Source organism: Oncorhynchus masou, chromosome 11, assembly GCF_036934945.1.
Source record: "Oncorhynchus masou masou isolate Uvic2021 chromosome 11, UVic_Omas_1.1, whole genome shotgun sequence".
NCBI lineage: Eukaryota > Metazoa > Chordata > Actinopteri > Salmoniformes > Salmonidae > Oncorhynchus > Oncorhynchus masou.
The window spans coordinates 30,091,301-30,103,639 of record NC_088222.1 but is presented as its reverse complement, the minus strand read 5'-3'; the positions used below and the strand labels follow the sequence as shown (position 1 = coordinate 30,103,639).

The following is a 12,339-nucleotide window of genomic DNA, read 5'->3' as shown; positions in this document are numbered from 1 at the left end:
CAAAAGCATGGATGTAATCGAAATACTTTTCCAATAGTATCATTCTGAACAGAATCATAGTTTTTTTTCATTCCATTCCACTGTTCCGACTTGCTAAATTATGATCTGAACCGTTCGTACCAAAAAAAAGTACTGGTTAATATCATTCCTTTTCGTTCCTTTTTAATCCTCTGAAATAAGAAGTTTTGTTACCTTAGCTTGACATTAAATTACTTCACCAATCAGTGCAGATAGAGCACCTTGCTATGGAGCGGGCAAGCTGTAGTCGTTTTAGCCTAGGCATCCGTGCATGGGCACTATTGGCTGCCTAAGCTATAGTTGTTTACATGTGCATTGAAAAAGTTAAGAGATTCTTCTCTAATGAAAAATCTCTCCCTAATTTCTGAATCATGCTTGTAACGTCAGTAGGCTACAGTAGCCTAAGGTTCAGAGGGGAGGGCCAGGTTGCAGACAGGCACACTGGCAAAGACTTTCAACTGGCAGACAGACACCGGAATAACTTTGAGTTACTGAGTGAGGGCTTTGCATATGCTTTGAAAACAACGGTTCTGTTCCGGAACAGTATTGATCACTTACGTTCCTCGAAATATGTTGTTTTATGCTCTGTTCCCTGAACCGGTTCAAACCCCTGGTCAAAAGTAGTTTTCTATCACAGAAGGTTGATGGTAGCTTAATTGGGGAGAACGGGCTCGTGGTAATGGCTGGAGCGGTCTCCTGTCTGCTCGATATAGGAAATAGGACACAGCCATCTATTTTGGACACAGCCAGTTCATTCTCCCTTATTGCACAGCCATGTTTGTGTGCTATTAGTCCCACAGTTTGTCATTTGTTTAAAGACACAACCTGGTTTATTCAAACTATCCATCAATGTGGCCCAATACTGCAAACAGAGGCAATTTTTGGGGGATTATCGCTGAGGAAAGCTCACAGCTTACAGGCAACATGGGGGAATTGAACCAAACATAATTGTCAGCTGTGTAATATTTAAGAAATGAAAAAAGGGGAGAATTCCCTTCATCTGCATTCCCCTGATGTAGCTTATCGACATGACTTTTAGTTACCCTCTGTGCTTATCAATATGCTATTTTAAGCAGAGGTAAAGCAATGACAGATTGACTATTTAATTAACTCTAAACAGGAGAACTCTCCAAGGTGTAAAACTAGTGTAAGTAAAGCTGTAAAGGGGGTCAGTAAGTACCTGGTCGTACAGCTTGCCCACCAGTTTGAGGTGTTTCTCACCCCCCTCCAGAAAGACCACCCCGTTGCGTTGCTGGGCCATGAGGAGACAGAGGGGTAGGGCCAGATCATGGTCCAACAGGGCATCCTTTAGACGCTGGGACGACTTCTTAGTGTTACGGATCTGACCAAAGTAACCACCCTGGGGACAGAAAATATAACTGCATTGTTTCAAGTCATGCTGAGGAATAGCCGACTAATGCAATGTGCCTCTGCTTTGAGCTGGTCATGGTGTACAGTTTCAAGTCAGACCAAACAGGGTCCAGTACCTCTGCTTTGAGCTGCTCCCCTCCAGTCATAGCTTCCATCTGCTCTGATGTCATCTCGTCAGTGATCTCGATCCCGGCCATCTTCTGCACCACCTCTTTCAGAATCAACAGGTCAAAACTGCAGTGGGGGGAACACAACCATCACAGTCTATACATATTTGTGAATGCAGACATAAATAGCTGAGTACTGAGCTTCCGGCGCCGACAGAGATGGCCGCCTCGCTTCGCATTCCTAGGAAACTATGCAGTTTTTGTTTTTTTTACGTGTTATTTCTTACATTAATACCCCAGGTATCTTAGGTTTCATTACATACAGTCGAGAAGAACTACTGAATATAAGAGCAGCGTCAACTCACCATCAGTACGACCAAGAATATGACTTTCGCGAAGAGAATTCTGTGTTCTGCCTTTCAACCAGGACAACGGAATGGATCCCAGCCGGCGACCCAAAAAAACGACTCCGTAAAAGAGGGAAACGAGGCGGTCTTCTGGTCAGACTCCGGAGACGGGCACATCGTGCACCACTTCTTAGCATTCTTCTTGCCAATGTCCAGTCTCTTGACAACAAGGTTGATGAAATCCGAGCAAGGGTAGCATTCCAGAGGGACATCAGAGACTAACGTTCTTTGCTTCACGGAAGCATGGCTCACTGGAGAGACGCTATCGGAGTCGGTGCAGCCAGCGGGTTTCTCCACGCATCGCGCCGACAGAAACAAACATCTTTCTGTTAAGAAGAGGGGCGGGGGCGTATGCCTTATGGCTAACGAGACGCGATCACAGAAACATACAGGAACTCAAATCCTTCTGTTCACCCGATTTAGAATTCCTCACAATCAAATGTCGACCGCATTATCTACCAAGAGAATTCTCTTCGATTATAATCACAGCCGTATATATTCCCACCCAAGCAGACACATCGATGGCTCTGAACGAACTTTATTTGACTCTTTGCAAACTGGAATCCATACATCCTGAGGCTGCATTCATTGTAGCTGGGGATTTTAACAAGGCTAATCTGAAAACAAGACTCCCTAAATTATATCAGCATATCAATTGCGCAACCAGGGCTGGCAAAACCTTGGATCATTGTTATTCTAACTTCCGTGACGCATATAATGCCCTGCCCCGCCCTCCTTTCGGAAAAGCTGACCACGACTCCATTTTGTTGATCCCTGCCTACAGACAGAAACTAAAACAAGAAGCTCCCACGCTGAGGTCTGTCCAACGCTGGTCCGACCAAGCTGATTCCACACTCCAAGACTGCTTCCATCACGTGGACTGGGATATGTTCCGTATTGCGTCAGACAACAACATTGGCGAATACGCTGATTCGGTGTGCGAGTTCATTAGAACGTGCGTTGAAGATGACGTTCCCATAGCAACGATTAAAACATTCCCAAACCAGAAACCGTGGATTGATGGCAGCATTCGCCTGAAACTGAAAGCGCAAACCACTGCTTTTAAATCAGGGCAAGGTGACTGGAAACATGACCGAATACAAACAGTGCAGCTATTCCCTCCGTCTGGGACGATCCTATCAAACAAGATAAGCGTCAGTATAGAGACAAAGTAGAATCTCAATTCAACGGCTCAGACACAAGAGGTATGTGGCAGGGTCTACAGTCAATCACGGACTACAAAAAAAAACCCAGCCCAGTCACGGACCAGGATGTCTTGCTCCCAGGCAGACTAAATAACTTTTTTGCCCGCTTTGAGGACAATACAGTGCCACTGACACGGCCTGCAACGAAAACATGCGGACTCTCCTTCACTGCAGCCGAGGTGAGTAAAACATTTAAACGTGTTAACCCTCGCAAGGCTGCAGGCCCAGACGGCATCCCCAGCCTCGCCCTCAGAGCATGCGCAGACCAGCTGGCTGGTGTGTTTACGGACATATTCAATCAATCCCTATACCAGTCTGCTGTTCCCACATGCTTCAAGAGGGCCACCATTGTTCCTGTTCCCAAGAAAGCTAAGGTAACTGAGCTAAACGACTACCGCCCCGTAACACTCACTTCCGTCATCATGAAGTGCTTTGAGAGACTAGTCAAGGACCATAGCACCTCCACCCTACCTGACACCCTAGACCCACTCCAATTTGCTTACCGCCCAAATAGGTCCACAAACGACGCAATCTCAACCACACTGCACACTGCCCTAACCCATCTGGACAAGAGGAATACCTATGTGAGAATGCTGTTCATCGACTACAGCTTGGCATTTAACACCATAGTACCCTCCAAGCTCGTCATCAAGCTCGAGACCCTGGATCTCGACCCCGCCCTGGACTTCCTGACGGGCCGCCCCCAGGTGGTGAGGGTAGGCAACAACATCTCCAACCCGCTGATCCTCAACACTGGGGCCCCACAAGGGTGCGTTCTGAGCCCTCTCCTGTACTCCCTGTTCACCCACGACTGTGTGGCCACGCACGCCTCCAACTCAATCATCAAGTTTGCGGACGACACAACGGTGGTAGGCTTGATCACCAACAACGACGAGACGGCCTACAGGGAGGAGGTGAGGGCCCTCGGAGTGTGGTGTCAGGAAAATAACCTCACACTCAACGTCAACAAAACTAAGGAGATGATTGTGGACTTCAGGAAACAGCAGAGGGAACACCCCCCTATTCACATCGATGGAACAGTAATGGAGAGGGTAGTAAGTTTTAAGTTCCTCGTCATACACATCACAGACAAACTGAATTGGTCCACCCACACAGACAGCATCGTGAAGAAGGCGCAGCAGCGCCTCTTCAACCTCAGGAGGCTGAAGAAATTCGGCTTGTCACCAAAAGCACTCAAACTTCTACAGATGCACAATCGAGAGCATCCTGGCGGGCTGTATCACCGCCTGGTACGGCAACTGCTCCGCCCACAACCGTAAGGCTCTCCAGAGGGTAGTGAGGTCTTCACAACGCATCACCGGGGGCAAACTACCTGCCCTCCAGGACACCTACACCACCCGATGTTACAGGAAGGCCATAAAGATCATCAAGGACAACAACCACCCGAGCCACTGCCTGTTCACCCCGCTATCATCCAGAAGGCGAGGTCAGTACAGGTGCATCAAAGCTGGGACCGAGAGACTGAACAGCTTCTATCTCATGTCCATCAGACTGTTAAACAGCAACAACTAACATTGAGTGGCTGCTGCCAACACACTGACTCAACTCCAGCCACTTTAATAATGGGAATTGATGGGAAATGATGTAAAATATTTCACTAGCCACTTTAAACAATGCTACCTAATATGATGTTTACATACCCTACATTATTCATCTCATATGTATACGTATATACTGCACTCTATATCATCCACTGCATCTTTATGTAATACATGTATCACTAGCCACTTTAACTATGCCACTTTGTTTACATACTCATCTCATATGTATATACTGTACTCGATACCATCTACTGTATCTTGCCTATGCTGCTCTGTACCATCACTCATTCATATATCTTTATGTACATACTCTTTATCCCCTTACACTTGTGTATAAGACAGTAGTTTTGGAATTGTTAGTTAGATTACTTGTTGGTTATTACTGCATTGTCGGAACTAGAAGCACAAGCATTTCGCTACACTCGCATTAACATCTGCTAACCATGTGTATGTGACACATAAAATTTGATTTGAAATAATATGTGCACATACACAAAAATAAACGTGTAAAAAAGAAAAGAAAACAAGGTTGTTTTTGCCCCCAACCGTGGGAGTAGCTAAGGACAGGGCACTAATAATAACCTAATTCAGCATGCCGTTTCATAGGGCGTTGTGGCAGAGTGCCACCTCTATTTACTTCCCCTGCATCCCTGGCCCTGGAAAGACTGATTTGAACTGATGGGAGAGAGAGAAAGAGAGAGATGAGAGAGTGGCCATGGAGCCCAGTGTGATTTACTACCTGCTGACCCCAGGCATCACAGGGAGACCAGCGCTGATACAATTATCCTTCCCTCCTCCTCTATGGAAGCCCAAACCCGCACACAGTCGGCAGCCTCATCAACACAACATTACTCAGCAGCTTTGCCCAGTCCAGGGCCCTGAAGGGTGGCACAACAACGGCCAAGACCCCTCTCCCCATCCTAGCCCTGGCCTTGTATTGCTACAGGCGGAACAGACTGTACGTCAGTCCCTGTTCTGATTCAGGAGAGGCCAGACAGAGACAGGGGACCCAGTTGATTGACTATGAGCGACAGACTCCATCACTATGAATCACATCAGAGCCAGCAAGTCAATGAGGCGCCCGTCTGCCAGCTCAGAAGTTATAGTTACCTCTTCCCTGCTTTCAGCGTATTGGTCACATACTGGAGGAGGCCAGCTAACTCAATTGGGTATTTCCTGAATACCGCTCCACACAGACTGGCCAGGCCTGGAGATAGGAGAAAAAGGTCAGCAGTCAAGCAGACATGCATATGTTGCATAAAATACAGTCAACTAAAGTAGAGTTGCACTGGGCTGTAACTACATGGAACAAAAGTACACCCAAATGGCCCTTCGATAATAAAGCAGATTCGTGACATCAGGGTCGTGTTTAGTATGGTACACTGTAGCAAAATAAATTGTAACAGAATACAAAAATCTGTGTTCTAATTGGACAAGTTCAGGGAGTACACCCCCCCAATTTCACTACATTTAGAAATATTTTCTCCAAACTGAATACAACCCAGATCAAACATTCTTCAGCAGATCCTCCAAAGATCTGTCAGGTTGGATGGGGAAGTGTTGCTGCACAGCTATTTTCAGCTCTCTCCAGAGATGTTCGATTGGGTTCATGTCCGGGCTCTGGCTGGGCCACTCAAGGACATTGAGACTTGTCCCGTAGTCACTCCTGCGCTGTCTTGGCTGTATGCTTAGGGTCGTTGTCTTGTTGGAAGGTGAACCTTCACCCTAGTCTGAGGTACTGAGCAGGTTTTCATCAAGGATCTCTCTGTATTTTGCTCAATTCATCTTTGCCTTGATCCTGACTAATCTCCCAGTCCCAGCCACTGAAAAACATCCCTACAGCATGATGCTGCTACCACCATGCTTCACCGTAGAGATGGTGCCAGGTTTCCTCCAGACGTGACGCTTGGCATTCAGGTCAGAGTTGGTTTCATCAGACCAGAGAATCTTGTTTCTCATGGCCTGAGAGTCCTTCAGGTACCTTTTGGCAAACTCCAAGCTGACTGTCATGTGCCTTCGACTGCTGAGTGGAGTGCTGCAGAGATGGTTGTCCTTCTGGAAGGTTCTCTCATTGCCACAAAAGGAACTCTGTCAGTCAGAGTGGTCACCCTGACCAAGGCCCTTCTCCCCCGATTGCTCAGTTTGGCCGGGCGGCCAGCCCTAGGAAGTCTTGTTGGTTCCAAACAACTTCCATTTAAGAATGATGGAGGCCACTGTGTTCTTGGGGACCTTCAACGCTGCAAAATGTTTTTGGTACCCTTCCCAAGATCTGTGCCTTGACACAGTCTTGTCTCGGAGCTCTACGGACAATTCCTTCGACCTCATGGCTTGGTTTTTGCTCTGACATGCACTGTCAACCGTCTATGTAAGGTCCCACACCTTACATAGACAGATGTATGCATTTCCAAATCATGTCCAATCAATTACATTTACCACAGCTGGACTCAAATCAAGTTGTAGAAACATCAAGGATGATCAATGGAAACAGGATGCACCTGAGCTCAATTTCAAGTCTCATAGCAGAGCGCCTGAAAATGTACATAAATAAGGTCTGTTTTTTGTTTTTAATAAATGTGCAAACATTTCTAAAAAACTATTTTTTAATTATCATTATGGGGTATTGTGTGTAGATTGCTGAGAATGCATTTTATTTTATCCATTTTAGAATAAGGCTGTAACGTAACAAAATGTGGAAAAAGTCTAGGGTTCTGAATACTTTCCAAAGGCACTATGTGCATTTAAAAAAAAATTGATAGGCAAATATAGAATTTTTGGGGGAATGTGTATACGTCATTAAGAGTGTCATTACTTTAAAGATAAAGACATCACACTTCTCTCAATTATTTAGCAATTTGTTTGTATTATACCTCTTTTACAATGATTCATGAAGTCTATATAAAAAATAATAATAATTAAATGCACACATATGGTTCTTTGTCTGTAGGATTCAGTTAGCGAACTCACTCTGAAGCCAGGAGGAGATCGTAGTGTCGTCATGCTTCATCTTCTCTTTCTCTGGATTTGCCAGCGCTTCAATTATGCAATCTGCAGGCACTGAGTTAAGGGGTACAACACGTCTTAATGCATTCTGCCAACAACTGGACTATAGCGTTTCAAATACATGATTAAACATAGTTCTGAAAGTGTAGAAATAAAATGGGCAAAAACGACAAGCCACAAAATGTCAGATTAAGGATACAAGCCATGACGTCATAGTTGAGTGAGGTGAGGTATTTAAGGGAGTCTACCACTGGACCGATGAGGTTGTCATACCACTGGATCTGAGACAGGATCTGAGAGAGACAAAAATATCTGGTTAATACAATACAGGGACAACAGGCCACACGATGATGATTAAAGAGGATATCTAAAAAAATATACACCCAGCTGTTATATACATACGGGGTGTGTAAAACATTTAGAACAACTTCCTAATATTGAGTTGCACCCCTTTCTGCCCTCAGAACAGTCTCAATTCACAAAGGCATGGATACTACAAGCTGTCAAAAGTGTTTCACAGGGATGCTGGCCCATGTGGACTAATACTTCTCACAGTTGTGTCAAGTTGTCTGGATGTCTTTTGGGTGGCGCACCATTGTTTATACACAAGGGAAACTGTTAAGCAGTTCTTGACACTCAAACCGGTGCGCCTGGCACCTAATACTATACCCAGTTTAAAAAGGCACTTAAATATTTTGTCTTGCCCATTCACCCTCTGAAAGGCACACACACACACACACAATCCATGTCTCAATACTTAATCTTTATTTAACCTCCTTTACTTCATCTACACTGCTCATAGCGTTCACCTGGTCAGTCTGTCATTGAAAGAGCAGGTGTTCCTAATGTTTTGTAAACTGTGTCGATGGATCATTAGAGTCCGATTCTAGAATAACATTCTAAATGGTCTGAGAAAACAAGGCTATTGCTCTGCAGTGTCCTTTGCAGGTCATTTAAACTTTATTATCCGCTCTCCTGGTAAAGCCACCTTATTACCGGTTACACTACATCCCTACACTCCCACTGTGACAGGATGCCATCAGACTCTCCTGTTCCTCCACAAATGTATATGGACACCTGCTCGTCAAACATCTCATTCCAAAATCATGGGCATTGGTCATCCCTTTGCCGCTATAACAGCCTCCACAATTCTGGGAAGGCTTTCCACTAGATGTTGGAACATTGCTGCGGGGACTTGCTTCCATTCAGACACAAGAGCATTAGTGAGGTCAGGCACTGATGTTGAGCGATTAGGCCTGGCTCGCAGTCAGCATTCCAATTCATCCCAAAGGTGTTCAACGGGGTTGAGGTCAAGGCTCTGTCCAGGCCAGTCAAAGTTCTTCTACACCAATCTCAACAAACCATTTCTCTATGGACTTTGCTTTGTGCACAAGGGCATTATCGTGCTAAAACAGGAAAGGGCCTTCACAAATTGTTACCAGAAAGCTGGAAGTACAGAATCGTCTAGAATATCATTGCACACTGAAGCATTAAGATTCCTTCCCGGAACTAAGTGGCCGAGGCCGAACCATGAAAAACAGCTCCAGACCATGATTCCTCTTCCACCAAACTTTACAGTTGGTACAATTCATTCGGACAGGTAGTGTTCTCCTTGCATCCGCCAAACCCAGATTAGTCCGTCGGACAGCCAGATGGTGGAGCGTGATTCGTCACTCCAGAGAACGTTTCCACTGCTCCAGAGTCCAATGGCGGCCAGCTTTAAACCACTCCAGACGACACTTGGCATTGCACATGGTGACCTTAGGTTTGTGTGCGGCTGCTCAGCCATACAAACCCATTTCATTTATCTCTCGAACGAACAGTTATTGTGCTGACGTTGCTTCCAGAGGAAGTTTGGAACTTGGTAGTGAGTGTTCCAACAGAGGACAGAATTTTATGCGCTATACACTTCAGCACTCAGCGGTCCCGTTCTGTGAGCTTGTGTGGCCTACCACTTCTTGGCTGTGCCGTTGTTGCTCCTAGACGTTTCCAATTCACAATAACAGCACTTACAGTTGACAGGGGCAGCTCGAACAGGGCAGAAATTTGATGAACTGACTATGACGGTGCTACATTGAAAGTCTCTTCAGTAAGGCATTCTACTGCTAATGTTTGTCTATGGAGAATACATGGCTGTGTGCTCAATTTTATACACCTGTCAGCAATGGATGTGGCTGAAATAGTCAAATCCACAAGTTTGAAGGGGTGTCCACATACTGTAGCGTAACTGAGTGCACAGAGGCTTTAAAAGACCCAGTGTTAGAATAAATAATGGAGTGGTCTCTTCCCATGACCTTGATATTATTTGTGAAGACAGATGGACAGGGGTTGAGGTGGGGGAGGAAGGTAAGAGAGGGGGGACTGAGGCCGAATAAGGTGGAGGATGAGTTGAGTCTCAAGGGAGGTCCGACTCTCCTCATTCACTCAGAGAAGAGGCCATTCAGTCAGACTGCAGGCTGAGAGATGGAAGCTTTAAAAAGGGAGAAGAGCAGCACAGATTTTTCATTCCATTAATGTCCTGCTGCTGAGGCACCACAAAACACAACCCCACTACCTCCCCACTCCTCTTTCCGTTGGGCCGACATTCTGCTAGTCATTTTTTGAGACGTGAGATATTTAGGGGAGGGGTAAGGGACAGGGCTTATGCTGTGGAGATGGACAGGAGAGGGAGTGGATGGGGGTGTTCTAGCAAGACAAGACAGGCTGTGATGTGGAGTAGGTGAGTTCATTAGTCACATGCACAGGGACACAGATGTAATTGCTGGGTAATGTGAAATTCTTAGGCTCCGACAGTACAGGTTAACAAGAAAAGTGAATGAAACAATTATACAAATACGTAAATCTGTGACAATGATAAAATGTTCATTGGGGTGTGAGGGTAAAGAGAATGTAAGCAGTCCCAGTGAATCCAATTTACATTCAGCCCCCATTTTTCAGCCCCCATTTTTCAGTTACAAAGGCAGATTATAAAGATAGTGGTCTTAAAATAAGATCTCTCTGCCCCATGAAGATAGTAGAGGACACGGAGCCCTTTCACTGTCAAGATTAAATACTCAGTTAAAGTAGGAGGGAGATCACTCAAAATAAGGCTAATATTAGTGTAAGTCTCAAAACACTACTTTCAACTGTACAGTATGTGAATAAAATATCATAAAATCCTTGAGAATACATACATAGTCAAAGAGGATGGTGGGGTTGCTATGGCTCAGCTTGCCTATCTGGCGCCCAGATGGTTTCACATTCTCTTTGGTTAATCGCCTGGAAAAAAACAAAGAAAGAGAGCAATTTATTAAATCTATTGAAGCATCTTGCAGCCAATACATGTCAATGCTGTGGGACTGATTTGATGGTTAGGCCTGGATTGAAGATGATTTAGTTGAAGAATTTGCAACTAATAATGAACTTGTGCTCAATGTTTGGTTGCTTCATGCTGTTGGATTCGGGCTAAACTTTGAACATTGAGATATTAAAGTCATGATAGATCAGACGCATAGTATATAATAGGAGAGATCTGTAGAAAGACAGAGTGGCTGTGGAATGTGCTGGGTGGACGGGATAGAATCACAGGAGTGCGATAGGTGATACGAGAGGACATCTGTGGATTAGGCGAAGGAGGGGTTGAGGTCAGGTGGTCACATCAGATCCCATGAAGGGAGAAATAATGGTTATATTATCCTGTTACCCTCTTCCTGTCAAACCATAAAATGTAAGGATTGGAGAGAAGGAGGAGTGATATGTTAGTTGTAATTCAGACATCAAAAAAAAAATCACAAGATAGAGATATATATATATATATATACACATGCATATATACACACAAAGACAGTATGGGGATGAGGTAGGTAAAATTGGGTGGGCTATTTACCGATAGACTATGTACAGCTGCAGCGATCGGTTGGTGTATATGTATGTATATACAGACACATATACACACACACACACACACCAACCGATCGCTGCAGCTGTACATAGTCTATCGGTAAACAGCCCACCCAATTTTACCTACCTCATCCCCATACTGTCTTTATTTATTTACTTTTCTGCTCTTTTGCACACCAATATCTCTACCTGTACATGACCATCTGATCATTTATCACTCCAGTGTTAATCAGCAAAATTGTAATTATTCATGCCTTTTGCACACAATGTATATAGACTCTTTTTTTCTACTGTGTTATTGACTTAATTGTTTACTCCATGTGTAACTCTGTGTTGTCTGTTCACACTGCTATGCTTCATCTTGGCCAGGTCGCAGTTGCAAATGAGAACTTGTTCTCAACTAGCCTACCTGGTTAAATAAAAAGGTGGAAAAAATAATAATAAATAATGCTCAAAAAAATAAAGGGAACACTTAAACAACACAATGTAACTCCAAGTCAATCACACTTCTGTGAAATCAAACTACCCACTTAGGAAGCAACACTGATTGACAATAAATGTCACATGCTGTTGTGCAAATAGAATAGACAACAGGTAGAAATTATAGGCAATTAGCAAGACACCCCCAATAAAGGAGTGGTTCTGCAGGTGGGGACCACCGACCACTTCTCAGTTCCTATGCTTCCTGGCTGATGTTTTGGTAACTTTTGAATGCTGGCGGTGCTTTCACTCTAGTGGTAGCATGAGACGGTCATGGTGTGGGGCGGCATTTTTTTGGGGGCCGCACAGC

At 44.7% G+C, this 12,339-nt stretch overlaps 1 protein-coding gene across 2 annotated transcripts in view; it reads right to left on the bottom strand.

Moving 5' to 3' along the window:
* The window catches only part of LOC135548487 (THO complex subunit 2-like), a 69,432-nt gene that overhangs the window by 19,251 nt on the left and 37,842 nt on the right, over positions 1–12,339 (bottom strand). For both annotated transcript variants that reach the window (XM_064978149.1, XM_064978147.1), the window contains exons 16-21: positions 10,844–10,928; positions 7,870–7,963; positions 7,635–7,715; positions 5,781–5,877; positions 1,506–1,623; positions 1,199–1,378 (exon numbers count right to left, since the gene is read on the bottom strand). In XM_064978149.1, coding sequence (XP_064834221.1) covers positions 1,199–1,378; positions 1,506–1,623; positions 5,781–5,877; positions 7,635–7,715; positions 7,870–7,963; positions 10,844–10,928 — 655 coding nt within the window. The remainder of the gene's footprint in view (positions 1–1,198; positions 1,379–1,505; positions 1,624–5,780; positions 5,878–7,634; positions 7,716–7,869; positions 7,964–10,843; positions 10,929–12,339) is intronic.